The 13,764-nt window shown below is 51.7% G+C and overlaps 5 protein-coding genes across 5 annotated transcripts; 1 reads left to right on the top strand and 4 right to left on the bottom strand.

The window, feature by feature from the left end:
• Window positions 1-359: 359 nt before the first annotated feature.
• On the top strand, window positions 360-2,885 carry J7T55_003761 (uncharacterized protein; the record flags this gene model as incomplete). The annotated part of the gene is made up of 2 exons (XM_053143102.1): window positions 360-2,491; window positions 2,675-2,885. The coding sequence occupies 2 exons, from the start codon at window positions 360-362 to the stop codon at window positions 2,883-2,885; spliced, it is 2,343 nt and encodes a 780-aa protein (XP_052994006.1).
• Window positions 2,886-2,956: 71 nt separating this feature from the next.
• J7T55_003762 (iron-sulfur clusters transporter atm1) lies at window positions 2,957-5,090 on the bottom strand (the record flags this gene model as incomplete). The annotated part of the gene is made up of 3 exons (XM_053143103.1): window positions 2,957-3,024; window positions 3,085-4,740; window positions 4,889-5,090. 3 exons carry the CDS (start codon window positions 5,088-5,090, stop codon window positions 2,957-2,959), a joined length of 1,926 nt encoding a protein of 641 aa, XP_052994007.1.
• Window positions 5,091-5,163: 73 nt separating this feature from the next.
• J7T55_003763 (uncharacterized protein) lies at window positions 5,164-6,842 on the bottom strand (the record flags this gene model as incomplete). The annotated part of the gene is made up of 2 exons (XM_053143104.1): window positions 5,164-5,445; window positions 5,706-6,842. The coding sequence occupies 2 exons, from the start codon at window positions 6,840-6,842 to the stop codon at window positions 5,164-5,166; spliced, it is 1,419 nt and encodes a 472-aa protein (XP_052994008.1).
• Window positions 6,843-8,026: 1,184 nt separating this feature from the next.
• Window positions 8,027-9,218, bottom strand: J7T55_003764 (Carbonyl reductase family member 4; the record flags this gene model as incomplete). Its single annotated transcript, XM_053143105.1, has 5 exons — window positions 8,027-8,616; window positions 8,686-8,834; window positions 8,894-8,959; window positions 9,020-9,068; window positions 9,128-9,218. The coding sequence occupies 5 exons, from the start codon at window positions 9,216-9,218 to the stop codon at window positions 8,027-8,029; spliced, it is 945 nt and encodes a 314-aa protein (XP_052994009.1).
• A 782-nt stretch (window positions 9,219-10,000) lies between these two features.
• Window positions 10,001-13,391, bottom strand: J7T55_003765 (uncharacterized protein; the record flags this gene model as incomplete). The annotated part of the gene is made up of 5 exons (XM_053143106.1): window positions 10,001-11,147; window positions 11,233-11,976; window positions 12,081-12,771; window positions 12,832-12,990; window positions 13,211-13,391. The coding sequence occupies 5 exons, from the start codon at window positions 13,389-13,391 to the stop codon at window positions 10,001-10,003; spliced, it is 2,922 nt and encodes a 973-aa protein (XP_052994010.1).
• Between the last annotated feature and the right edge of the window lie 373 nt (window positions 13,392-13,764).

Genomic DNA, 13,764 nt, shown 5'->3' on the forward strand with positions numbered 1-13,764 from the left:
TTGCTCTTCCCGAACGAAGTTATTCTTTACCGCCGCTGTACCTTCACTCTCCTGAGCCTCTTCACGCTGTATCTACTTCAAGTAGTCTTCCATCTGTGGTGATGGGACCAAGCACGCCCAAACTTTTCCCTTGGATACATCTCCCACACCAAATTCGACAACGGATCCTGTCGTATGCCGTCCTCCCAGATGGCCCTGGCACACCCCTTATCATTGGGAAATTAGATCACGGCACCCATCTTAGACATGTTGCAGTACCCATCTTCCTCGCCCTCGGCTCTTGGCTAGCATACGTTGATGCCGTGCCTATCTTGTACCACGAGGTTCACGTGAACCTCTCGATCCATCGGCGCAGCTCAATGGTCTTCCTCACCTCACCCGTCTCTCCCCGTCCTAGGGGCATGGTTGTCAAATTGCGAATGTACATTGACATCAAGAAGAGTCTGCATCTTTTCGACTCGGGCTTTACAATTGCTCAATCAAAAGGAAAGTTGATCAAGATGAATGTCCCAACCGCGTTGCGTTGCATGAAAGTGCACGGACAGCTATCCAAGGTCGAGTTCCTCATCGATAGCCTCGCAGCCACGGCTGAGATGGAGCAGTGTATTCCAGAGAATTACCTCCCGATGGCAGAGATCCAGCTTGGCAGCCGGGGATCTATACCGATTTCAGACGATTGCATGGTATCCTCGAGTGCAGGTGTACGATCCGATGTCAAACAGGCGGAGACTGTTATAGCGCCTGCCTTCCTTGCCTGTCGGGCATGGCAATCTGGAATATTACCGTTGCTTGAAGATGGCACGTTCCAACAAAGTGCATCACTGGGCTTGGTGCTCAACCGTCAATTTTCCCACCAGGAGCGGATTGACGGGGACGACAATGAACATTCGATTCTGCGTATTGATGCAGCCAGCCTCATGCGGTATTGGCTTGGTGGTACGATAGTCGAGCTGCTAGACGGAATAGGGCAGTCGTCGTCTTGGGTCGATCCTTTTACACTCTGTCCTCGACATGTTGAGGCTCTCGACGGTTCGAATATCAACATGGCCAGCGAGTTCCTGTCGCACGAGAATGTCGCAGTTGATTCGATCGAGGGCGAGAACGATATGTCCCCGTCACCTATCAAGATCCTCGAAAGCTCGTTGGAACCTGCCTTGACAGATGATGAGGACGGAGGAGAAGAGTCGCAGAGTCTTCTCAATCCGCAGAACCTGCTAGTTGACGCGCGAATGGAGCACAGTGCCAGTCACGATGATCAGGAAGCGCCCAAGAGGTATGACACACCTTCCGAGGACGGAAACGCGAGTGACGAAGGGGAGATGCGAATCTTCCACCAGAGTTTCGGGGTCGGCTCGATGGCCATCGAAAATAGGACCTCCATTTCTCTCAGCTACTCAAGGTCTTCCACAACCTCAGCACTGGTCACCACCACTTGTGGAAGCATCAATCCACCGACCTCGAACTTAGAGCCCGAAGGGCGCGCGACGACTTCACAGAGATCAATGTCCTTGGGCGAAGACCTCGATGTTAACTCAGTTGTCGGGTACTTGACAGACGCCAGCTCTGGGCCAGGTCCGGACGATGCAGAGTCTCCGGAAACGCCACCGCGACAAGTTACAGCACCGCCCGAAAGATCCTCACCAGAGAAGATCAATGGCCATGCGAGTCCTATGATTCAAAGCTCACCGCTGAATGATACCGATTGCTCCCCAACTGGTGGCGCAAAGAGGATAAAGGAGGCCAAGCAAACAGGCGATATGTCAGAGACGAGTTGTCAGCTTCTGAGCGAAACATTGGATGCCAGTTTCAGAGATGCCAACGAAATTACTCTGAGTCACCAAAAGACAACTCAGGCGAGTCTTGCGCAAGAGGCAACGAGAGATCTGCTCAAAGGACTCTCCGTGTTAGACATAGCGGAATCTGAAAACGCTGTTGAGCACAGAGACACAACTTCTCCTCGGCTGGGTAGAGAGATCGATTCGGACACTGCGGCCAGACTGGCGACAGCTGCCACGATAGCGGCCAGTAGGGCAGCCAGGAGAGAGGCAAAGAAAGCCGCAAAAAAGGAGAAGAAGAGGAGGAAGCGAGAAGCGAAGTTGAGAGCGGAGGTAGACGGCGTTCATGCAGACACCGCCAACGCAGTCTCTCAGGCGCCAGAACAGACTGTCCTCAGGACAGAATCCGAGGGACTCCCGCCTCAACCTACCCTTTCAGTGCCAAATGTCAATTCCGAAGACGGCCAGGGTACATATCGGTGCTATGCGCTCACCAAGTCCCAAAGCAAACGGGCAAAGGCGGCCACTCCTCCAGCCACACCAAACAAGCACTCCTCTAAGAAGCGCAAGGGACCGCCGCCGCAGGGCGACGCGTCTGCTTCACCTCGGCATTCGAAACGCAGTCGCAGGCGCGCACGCGAGCTCAAGGAGAAGCAGCTGGGGTTGCTGAAAAATTTGGAGGCTGCAGCGTGGGATAGAGAGCAGACGCTGACCAAGTGAGTTTCTGATGGCTGGTTCGTTTCTCGTTGTGACACGGGGTAGTTGTGAGGACTTCACAATGTCAAAATCTGTGTTGGTAGAATCAACGTTGAGACTGTTTTTGTGCATCCGTATCAAAACTGTTGATATGTACGCAGAGGCCGACGCAGTTGACAGACATCATCTGCTCGTATGCACAGTAAGAATCGCACCGTGATACACCTTTACAACTCGATCGTGGGTGACTCATGGGTATTGTATTTGCACCTGTCTATCACTGTTGAGGAGGATGAGCTCGTGTACGATGCAATTGACCCGAGGCCCCTGTCAGTCGACACCTTCCACCCGCTCAAGTTGCGACGGCATTTATTGCCGACTTCCACAATGCGCAATGATGAGAATGTCTCGTAGGTCTATGGCAGGTTTGTCGGTATTCGCCAAAGGAATGCCATAGTATTTTTAGAGGCGACTGTTGGGCAGTCTTACCGTGAAGATTGGTCCTTGTCTTCCTCTGTCTCCTCGCCATTTTCTTGGAACAGTGTTTCTTGCGCTGCGCCTCGTCAGTATATGGGTTTTCTCTCAAAGTCATCAATTCCAATGATGCACTTACCACTCCAAAGCTCAGAATACACTCCTCCTTGGTCCACCAATTCCCGATGAGTGCCACTCTCCACAACAGTCCCACCCTGCAGCACAATGATCAAGTCGGCATCGTATATCGTCCTCAGCCGATGTGCTACGAACACGCTGGTCCGGTTCTTCTCCTTGAGGATGGAGTTGATGTTCTGCATCAAGGTCTGCTCCGTGTGAGTGTCGAGGGCGCTAGTAGCCTCGTCGAAAAATAGCAGAGGTGGATCCTTGAGAAGCAACCGTGATACTGCGAGACGCTGCTTCTCGCCTCCTGAGATCATGAGACCGCGTTCGCCAACCTTGGTGTTGTAGCCATCTTTCAGGGACTCGATCGTGTCATGGATGCGAGCACGCTTGGCAGCGGCGACAATGCGCTCCTCCGGCGCGTTGATGTCACCATAGCGGATGTTGTGCTCAATGGTGTCGTTGAAGAGTGGCGTGTCTTGCGGTACGACACCGATGGCGCGCCGTAAACTGTCCAGCTGGACCTGCCGAATGTCTTGGTCGTCGATCAACACGCGGCCTTCCTGCGCGTCATAGTATCTAAACAGCAACCTTAGCAAGGTCGATTTTCCGCACCCGGAAGGTCCGACTATGGCAACCTTCTTCCCGGCGGGAATAACGAGGTTAAGATTGCGAAGAATGGGTCTGTCGGCATGATAGCCGAATGTGACGTTCTCAAAACGGATCTCACCACCCTTGGGGAGTGCCAGCGGGCGTGCGTTGGGTGGCTCAGTGATGGTGACATTGACTTTTTGAAGGTTGAAGAGAGTCTCCATATCCAACAGACTCTGCCTCAGCTCACGATACACTGACCCCAGGAAGTTGAGCGGCACTGACAGCTGGAATACAAGCTGATTGATCATGACCAAGTCACCAACTGTCAGGCTGCCGGTAGCTATGCCGTTGGCGCCAAGGTACATCATCGCTGTGAGGGCAGTAGAGAAGATGACGTTCTGCCCCGAGTTGAGGAAGGCGAGAGACGTGGCAACTTTAATTGACGACTTCTCATACTGTTGCAGCGCCTTGTCGTATCGTGCAATCTCGAACTTCTCGTTGTTAAAGTACTTGACTGCCTCATAGTTGATGAGCGAATCGACAGCTACAGTAGACGCCTTATTGTCGGCTGCATTGGTCTGCCTTCGAAACTTGGTCCTCCACGCGGTCGTCCAGATTGTGAAGGCGCTGTACGTCGCCATAGTGATGGCGGTGATGGCCGCAAAAGAACCACCATATTGGTACGTCAGAATACCGCAGACCATCGTGATTTCCAGAGCGGTCGGTATGACGTGGAAGACCATACTGGTCAGAAGGAAGCTGATGCCCTTCGTTCCGCGGTCGATGGCCCTCGTCAAACCGCCAGTCTGCTTGGAAAGATGGAAGCTCAGATCTAGCCGTAACAGATGGTCGAAGACATCGCAGGCCACCTTCCGAATGGCTTTCTGGGCCACAGACGCAAATACGGCATTCCGAAGCTCCTGGAAGACGGTAGCTCCTATCCTTGTCGCGCCGTATGCGAAGATCATGGTGCTTGCGACTGTGACAACGGTGCCCCCCGTAGATGCAACGTCGATGTTCATTGCGTCTACAATACTCTTGAAGTAGAAGGGCACTTGGACGTTCAAGACCTTAGCACCTACGAGCAAGGACACGGCCAGTCCGACACGCAACTTAGTCCCAAAACTATCTTTCGGCCAGAGGTAATGGGACATTTCTTTGATGATCGCCCAGTCTGCTTTGCGTTGTTCTTGGACTGATTTTTCTATTGGTGCCAATGGATCGACCGCTGGATTCGGTGTAGAAGATGCTTTCGTGGGCTTGGTTTCGCCATTTTTTGCAGGCTGGCTCGTGGAGGGACTGGTTAAGGAAGAGGCGGAGGCGGATGTCGTTCTGGGAGTTTTGGGAGATTCTGCTAGATATTTTGTCGATGAGAGTACTCGTATTCTTGCGGCGCTTGTGATCTGAGGTGGCAATTGCCTGCGCCATTGGAATTGATGATGAGCCCGCGAGCAGCAGAGCGCCGAGTGGGCTCCCCGCGGGAGCAGGGCGGATCGTAATATCATTGTGTTGTTGTTTTTGCCGCAGCCAGCTCAGCTTCCCTCTCTCCAGCACCGTAGGGGAGCGTAACTAGAACTCCATTATAGGCGACGGCGAGATTGGCGTCTCGTTGTTGATTGTGTGGACTCCGACTGCGCGGTTTAGTTGCAGATGGAAGGCTGAGGAGGGATGGCGGGCCAAATGACGACGATGTCGCAATGGAGCTCGAGCTCTTAGCTCGGGGCGGGTCCCTTGTCTGAGCCTCGCGGGGCACCTGCAGCTCTCCTGCCAGGGGCACAGGCACCTAACCCTGGGACATATGCTCGCCCTTCATCTCGCATGGGCGGAGTGGGGGCCCAGTTGCTCCTACATGTACGAAAGGTCCGCTCTTCAATTGTTCTTCAGTCTTTCGTCTCGCACGATTTCAAGTTACTTCGCTCAGCTTTAGCATCGTCTTCCTTCTCCTCACATGCTCATATCGATAGAAACAGTCATTGTTTGGTGCACAGACTTCTATTATCCGTCTGCTCAAGGCTTCAATGTTGATTTTCAAGGCCAGCTGACTCTGTACATCCGAGACATTTCGACCCGCGATTTTCCTATTTTGATCTCCCTAGGTGCCTCTCGAAGAATGTGTTGGTGAGCTCCTCTAGACAGAGCCGCATCGAATTCCGTGGCCACCACAGCAAGCGCTCGGTCCAGCCATGATCGATGAGCTTGGAGGTCTGGCGAAGCGTTCTGGTCAAGTTGATACTTGATGCCGTTTCTGACAGATTCACGCCCCTCATCCGCATGCTCTAGAGCGGTGCTGACTCCTAAGAGTGCCTGAGCTAGACCGACAAAGGTTTGTTCCAGGCCGAACTCTGGGATCCGTGTGTCCTGGACCCCGTGAATTGCTAACTGCGTGGCGGCGTACACAATGTAGTAAAAAGTCAGCTTGCTCAGCTCGGCCATGTCGCGGCCTCTCCATCCGAAATGCTGCCAGTTCGGGCCAACTCGGTTGGGCACGAACGTGATACTGATGGCGGCGTTGCCGAGAAGCAAGTCTTGGTCGACGCCTTGCTCAGACGTCAGCTGCTGCACAAGATCCTCTGCCCACAGCTTGTTGTATTCAGGTCTGTCGTAGATGTCCTGCTGCCACTCCGTCATCACGTGGAAGTAGGCAGTCTTCGAGCCCTTCTTCAGGTGCAGAAGTCCGAACATGGGCACCTCTCCGTCTGGCGTGCTGTCGTCCTGCCATGGGAAGTGAACGGGGATGAGAAGATGGTCGAAAATTTGACCGTGCTGCCGCCATGGCTGGAAGACCCCGAGCACTCCTTGCCTCCAGACCTGATCTCCATACTTCTGGCCGAGGCCGTAGTGAAGTGGACTGAGTTCGCCCTCGTCCGTGCGGATTGTCTTTGATGAGATGTCGAAAGGAACGAGGCACCATCTCGGCAATGGCGGCCAGAATATGTATGGGAGCACATGGCGTTGTTGGTTGAAAGACAGTTCGCCCTCAAGGTAGATCAGAGCATCGCATGCTCCTTTCAACCCCTGTGCGGTTTCTTTTGCACGCGGATCTCGACGTTTGCTTTTCCCGACTTGAGTGTAGAGCTTCCAAAACCTTGGTCGAACTAATTCTTGACTTCTTCGTGTGGCAAATGGTGATAGCTCGCCAGATGCCATGTCTTCTGGGTCGAATCTCCTCTTCCGAGACATTCTTGACATGTGAAGATACCGAGAGGCGTGCTTTGAAATCGAGCTTTCTGGATGATCCCACTTGAAATTCTGGATGGGCATAAAACACAAGAAGTAAGACGGCCTTCTTATCCGACGGTTCAGTGATGTGCAGGGGAGGGGCTCGGAGAGAAAAGATTCCCTGAAGTGTGAAAAAAAGCTGATTTTGTATACCAACGGCGTGGTCATTGGACATAGGTGTTGTCCTTGAACTCGGTCCGGCTTTGTTTGTTTGTGAGACAGAGAGGGAAAACAGTTCGTTGTCGAGTTCGGAACAGAGAAATTCGAATGATGGAAAATGAGGCATAGCATTGGCCCCGGACAAAGATCGCAAGGCAAGGCAGTGAAGGCCTACCACTGCTCCAGTGAGCATTGATTCAGTGAGAGCTCCCATTATCCATGATTCTAGCACGGAAGCACTGTATGTTGGGCAGTGTATTCAAGCAGTGGAAATTGGGGATCGCAGACTGCCAGTCGTCTTTTGAACCAACAGGTTGGTTGAGGAGATGCGCCTCGTGTATCTGTGGAGAACAGCTTTCTGATGAGGACACAGGCAGTCAGAATTCAGGCAGTCTACATGCAGGATTTACCCACTGTGAATTCAGAGACTTTGAGGTCTTCTATAAGATCAAATATTAACCCATCATGACGCGAAACACTCTCTCAGGAAGCCTGTCACATTATGCTGTTGAAGGATGGGGATGGTCACAGAGATGGGATTGTCACGGATAATCAACTATCAACTATGACAGAGAATGAATTTTCATAAAGAATGCAGCGTCACAGAGAATGACTCATCGCAGAGATTGAATTATCACAGATATTGAACTGTCACAGAGAGTACCGTAACAGAGCGTGGACCGTCAGAGAGCGTGGACAGTCAGAGCGCGTGGAAGTACTAATAGAGAATGCACCGTCACAGCGAATTAATCTTCTTGTCATCAAAATCATCCACAACCCCAGATGGACACTTCATTATGTGATGTGCGAATACATTTCTGCACTAGCTACCAATTCCTGAAAGCGTTTTTGAGATGAATCTTGGCGGCCAAGACAGAATGAGGGTTGCAATTTATATCAAACAATCTTGTCCGCATCCCCAGGTCATTCGAACAGAAGGCTACTTTGCTGTAACCATGGTCCAAGACATCTTACATTCTCTCAATTCACTTATTCTTTCCCTCGTAAGGATCAATAAAAAGCCCCGCCTCAACCGGCGCAGACAAAAGCTGATCCCTCTGAATCTCCTGGATAAGCTCGCTATCATAGTCATCAATTCCGAGGTCAACATAGCCCCTCGGCGCCCACTTCCTAGCAGAGACAAAGAACGAGTGCCCATTGATGCTGATGTCGGAAAGGATATGGAGCAAGCACTGGCCCGCATCCTCAACAGTTGCGAACTCGACCCCGACGCGGGACACGTTCTGGAACGCCTCCTCGGAGAGGATGCTGGTCCGAACGTACCATGGCGAGATTACGTTCACGCGGCTGCCGTAGTAGTGCGTGGTCCGCCGCAGCGAGTGCATAATGCCCCTCGCGGCCCACTTGGATGCCGAGTATTGCGGGCCCCTGGGACAGTCGAGGAAGGCGGCGCCCGACCCGATGAGGATGAGGCATGTGTCCTGCTGTGCCGGCGAGGGCTGCTGGCCGTTTTGCTTGACGAAGTAGTGGAAGGCGAGCTTGGCGGTGTACAAGGTGCCCGTGATGTTGACGTCTGTGATGCTGAGGTCGGGCTTCGTGGGCTCTTGGCCGTCACCTAGTAGGCATTAGTTGGAGAGTCACCTTGTGAAGCGATGGTGCAGGAATCTTTGGGGGTCGACGGTACCGGAGTAGGAAAAGACTTCATCAGCGCGAGCGATTCCAGCGTTGGCTACGACATATGATATACGGCCATCATCGGAGAAGCTCGCCGCAGTGCGAAACAGCTCCAACTGATCTTCCCACTTGGTGGTGTCACACTTGACGAACTTTGTTCTGGACTTACAGTTAGCTTAGTGACTCGCAAAACGAAATAGAACTGTCATATCTCGTACCCGGCTAGTTCCGCCTCTAGGCTCTTTCCTCTCTCGAGATTAATATCGCCTATGATCACTTTGCAGCTGAGAACAGGTCAACCTAAGTGGTCCTTCGAAACGTTGGAAACTGTTCGAGCAGCTTACCCGGCGGACTGGAGAGCTCTGACATATGCTTCGCCGAGTCCATTGGCGCCTGGGTCTCCATCAGCAGCCGCGAAAACGGCGGAATTAACCAGTGTAAGGGCATCCTACCTCCTGTCACAATCGCTAGTTTTCCTCGGACGATATTGGGATCGAAGTCTGCCTGGGAATCGACAGGGCCATCATGCTTATAAACTGGCATGTTGGAAAGATTGAATGGTTCAAATACTTAAAATACTGGGATGACAGGCCTTAAGCAAGGGAAAACATTTAACAATTTCATAGTACAATCTTATAGTTCAAATACGCGTATTTTGAGATGGGACTATGTGTGGGTTTTATAGGACGATATCGGCTTTAGGTGTAAAATCCGATATCAATGCCACCTCTGGCGCCACACAAGCTTCCTTAAACCTTTTTGGCTCCATTCTGGCCATGCTATACGCATCTTGGCAAGGTCCACTGCCTGCAAACGTTGCACTGATCAAATCTTCTGCGGTTCTTAAAGCCTAAGTCCTGATGATAACGGAATCACGACATCTGGGCCAGCAAGCACATGAGCGTCGTCAGTTGCAGAAGACTTGCCCGGGGTGATGGCAAAAACATCAGAGATGTGCTTATTTTTTATCTCAAAGCAGACTTTTTATCCCATGTGTATCGGATGCTGCCATTTGCCATGTAGATACATAGATACCCTCCTGCAAGCTTCGCGTTCGCTCTCGAATTCGTGTTCATAGCCCACACCCTGAACATCGTTGCAAAAGTAGACAACAGAATCAAATCATGCCCACTCCAAATTTTTCTCATCCTTCTTTTTCCACCAGTGTTTCCCACCCGGACACTCAAAATGTGTCCACAGCTATGACTGATGTACCAGGTATCGTGAATAGAACAAAAAATGCCATCAAGAACTTTACGCAGTTCGTCATCACTCACTCAATTTTCTTCAGCACAATTTCACTCCGAAATTTCCCCCTTTTGTACTCACAGATTCTGCTTGGTCTTCTTGGATGTGTCCGAACCAGTCTTCTTGAGACCACCAAGCGTACCAGGATCACTCGCCAGAATCTTCTCGGCAAGGATCATCGAGCTGCTCTGCTTGACAAGTTCCTCCGGGTATCCCTTGAAGCATTTATGGACGTGAGGCGCCACAATCCTGGCTGGATAGGGGGTCTCTCTCCTCGTATCCAAGAGCTTGATGAGGCCCTGCTCGGCAGCGAAGCTGGAGAAGATACCACTGCCAAGGGAAGCATTGACCCTCTTGCGACAGTGCTCCTGGATGAGCGACCACAGCTTCATGAAGGCAGGGCTTCCCTTTTGGAGCTCCTCAGCAAACACAGTGAGATCCCTCTTTTTCTTGGATGGGAGATTTATCTCGACCTCAGCAGCCTGGCTGAGAATCACCGTAGTCCAGGTTGACGGCTGGCTACCCACATCACAGTCCTCGTGAGAACAGAGGTAGTCCTCATCATCTCGAGCATCGGAGTGCTTAATCCGAAGCAGAGGGTAAGCTTCCTTCCACATCTCTGAGCAGGTAGAATCCAGTGCTGCCCAATCGAACCCGACATCTGCAAGGTCGACGGCGAGATACATCTGTGTCAGTTCAAGGATGTCCTGTAGTGTCCAGCTTTGCAGCCGGCTAGTCCAAGTCGCCACGAATGCCTTGGTCTGATCCTCACCCATGTCAAGCATGCGTGCAAGGCGATTCAGAGCGTCTTGGCTGTGCATGGTCCTGACCATTTCCATGAAATTGTCGTGTGCAGCTGCTCGATGAACATCGCAACAATTCATTCTGGATGAAATGAAAGTGCCCAAGACACTGTTGTCTCTCAAAGGCCGCCACCGCTTGTAGTTGATAAAGGAACGAAAGGTACAGCACTGTATGTGACCCAAATCTCTGTAGGAGTAACCAGCAGAAGAGTTTCCCAAGGCCAATAGCCATTTCCGGGCTGCCCACTGGAGATCGGTCGGTCGTCCTCCGAAGAAGACATACTTTTCGTCCTGCTGATAGAGCAAGAACTCCATATCGGGCCACGCGAGTGAGTCTGGGAAGACCGATCGACCAGCAGCATAGATGTACATCATAGTCCAGATGTCACGGTTGTCGTCAGTATTTTGGTGCAGCGCACTCCTAGGTTTGGCAAGTCAGGCGAGGACGAAACAGAGGCACTCCTTGTGAGCAGCCAGAAAGGGTTGGTATGGGGGAGGGGGCTTACGACTGGCGCGATCGGTAAATATCATACTTGATCATACCGCAGTGAAGAGGATTCATCTTGAGTAAGTCAAAATCAGGTGCATTACAGCAGTCTGATCCACATTGGCATCCAGCAGTCGCTTGGAGAACCCATTTGAGAGCCACAAAGACATCTCCTTCGTACCGGTCGTAACCACATCTTAGATAGGCATCACACGAACTGGTCTCCTCTGCCTGGTCTTCCTTCAAAAGCTTCTTCTTTGGCAGCCTCTTCTTCATCATGCCTTTCTTTCGCGGACCCTCTGTGGATCTGACCTTATCCAGCATGCTTGTGGCCTTGCTTGCAGGAGTCGTTTTGTGCTTAACGCGAGGCTCCTTGGGCGAGTCCTCATAGACGGGTCCGTTAAGCAAAGGGAGGTGACGACAGTCGGATTGATGATGCCAGTGGGATGGAGGGGTGCTAAATAGCTTTGAGACGTGTTCGGAAGCATCTTTCCAAGGTATGAATAGACAGTTGTGAAGGATGTCTTCCATGTCGAGCAAGACTGTGAGGGCAAATGTGGTCCAGATTGGGACCTTTCCGCTCTGTAAAGCCTCCCTCACACCTCTGGTTATGTCGTCCTCGTATGGTGGTCGTTCCTCTACGATCGAGCCGAAACGGAGGATCTTGTTGGCCAATCGCCTGATTTCGCTGTTCAAAACAAACTCCATGCTAATCTCGAAACCATCCTCATGATCCATGAAGAAGCACCAGGCCTTGAGGGTTCTATTACGGATTAGTCACCTGTTACAGACCCTGAGCTGTTGCATTCTGGAAGAGTTTTATAAAAGACGGATGAGCAACTGTTGCGGGAGAAGGAATATACTTACGCATAGGTATTGTAAAGCGTGAGCTCATTCTGAGGGCCCGAAATCACAACAAATCGGTCAAGAGGTGCATCGACAAGATCGTCAAGGTTGGTTGGAGAGCCCTTGCAACGCTGCTGCGCGCCAACAAGCAGGGCAGGAAATGTGCGGACCGGATACTTGTGTTCGGGAAACCTCTTGGGGCGCTTCACTTGCAGACCCAGCTCGATCTCTGATCGGCGGATGAGGTCGATGGCCATGCGAGTTCCAAAAGTGGCCATGATAAGGTGGCTCTCGGTACCTTTGTAATCTTGCCAGTAGCGCTTCACCTCTTCTCGGACCTTTTGTTGCTCTTGAAGGAACGACTGTATGGCAAACCAGAATTCCTCCTCGATTTGAGTTTCATCTGGGATGATAGTGGCGGGTGGTGCCATGTGCGAGGATTTGGATTTCTTTCCTTGTAAAGGCCAGCCAGTCAACGAAGAGCTTTGGATATCTGCTGCGTCCAGCTCGCTGCCATCATCGCCACCTGCATCAACGTAAAGGGCGGCAAAACGATTGGACGGGACGAAAGCTTTGTCTCTAGCAGTTGCAGTCTCATCTTGAGTTGTCTTTTCCTTGCGGAATGGGAGAGGCTTCCTCGGATGAGGCTTCGGCCTGTTGGTGGAGGCACGGAGGAGAATATCCCAGCAAGTCAACAAGAGGTTGGTAAAGTCTATTAGATGTCAATTTAGTGCCTCCGTGATATACCCTCTGGCGTGAAATTTGAGCTTACAGGCATGGCTTTGGTTGTTTTCCCACTGGCCCTCGGTGTTTTCCTCGTACCAAGCAGTACACTCGTTACGAGCAACAATAGCTCGACGAAATGCGAGATGAATGGCTGGGTGCAGAGTGAACCCACCCTGCTTCACATTTGCAACAATCTGCTGGGCCACTGCATCAACAACGAGGTCAGCAATCAGTGTCATTTGCCATTTGGGGGGCTTCCATCCTGCCAAACAGAGTGGAAGAAGTCCTTTGTAGAAGATATGCGAAACATGGTCCTTCTAGGGAGAGTGAACATTCTCAAGATGCGTAGTCACTGTGGAGAGGAAAGAAAGGAGGAGGACATATGGAGAGCGAAGACCCCAAGAAGGGATCATGAAGACACTCACTGGGAACAAAGTCTGAGGTACGTATGGCTGTTCCATCTTGACCGTCAAACTTGTAGCCGTGTTTGACTGCGTTTGCCTTGAGCCAGCCTGCAATCGTCTCAGTGTCGGCCTTGTACTGCTTGTAGATGCAGAGCAGACCAAGGCTGAGTGGTGGCTGCGATGATGTCGCTGTCGAAGGCATGGTGAAGGTGAGGCAGAAACAGACCTCCGCACACAGAAGAGAACCAAGACACCTGCCTTATTTGTGTCCAACAGATGTCTATAATCCTGAGGGCAGAAGTGACGAGGAGGTGTTTTGTCGACAAAGACGAAGAGTAGAAGTTGAGCATGGAGCATGAAACGCGTGGTCCGTGGAAGGCACAACCAGCAAACGCGTCAGGCCAGAAAATGGCAGTCACAGACAAAGAGCATATCTGATACCTGGATTAGGCATCTTACAGGGGCACATATGGCCCGTGCACGATCCTCTCAGAGACCTCAAAGGCAGGAGGAGGAGGAGACTGAAGGCTCAGCTGTGAGAGGGTGCCGCCAGAGATGCATCTTGAGTCTTACAG

Source organism: Diaporthe amygdali (assembly GCF_026229845.1).
Source record: "Diaporthe amygdali strain CAA958 chromosome Unknown NODE_13_length_1014660_cov_65_381101, whole genome shotgun sequence".
Classification (NCBI taxonomy): domain Eukaryota; kingdom Fungi; phylum Ascomycota; class Sordariomycetes; order Diaporthales; family Diaporthaceae; genus Diaporthe; species Diaporthe amygdali.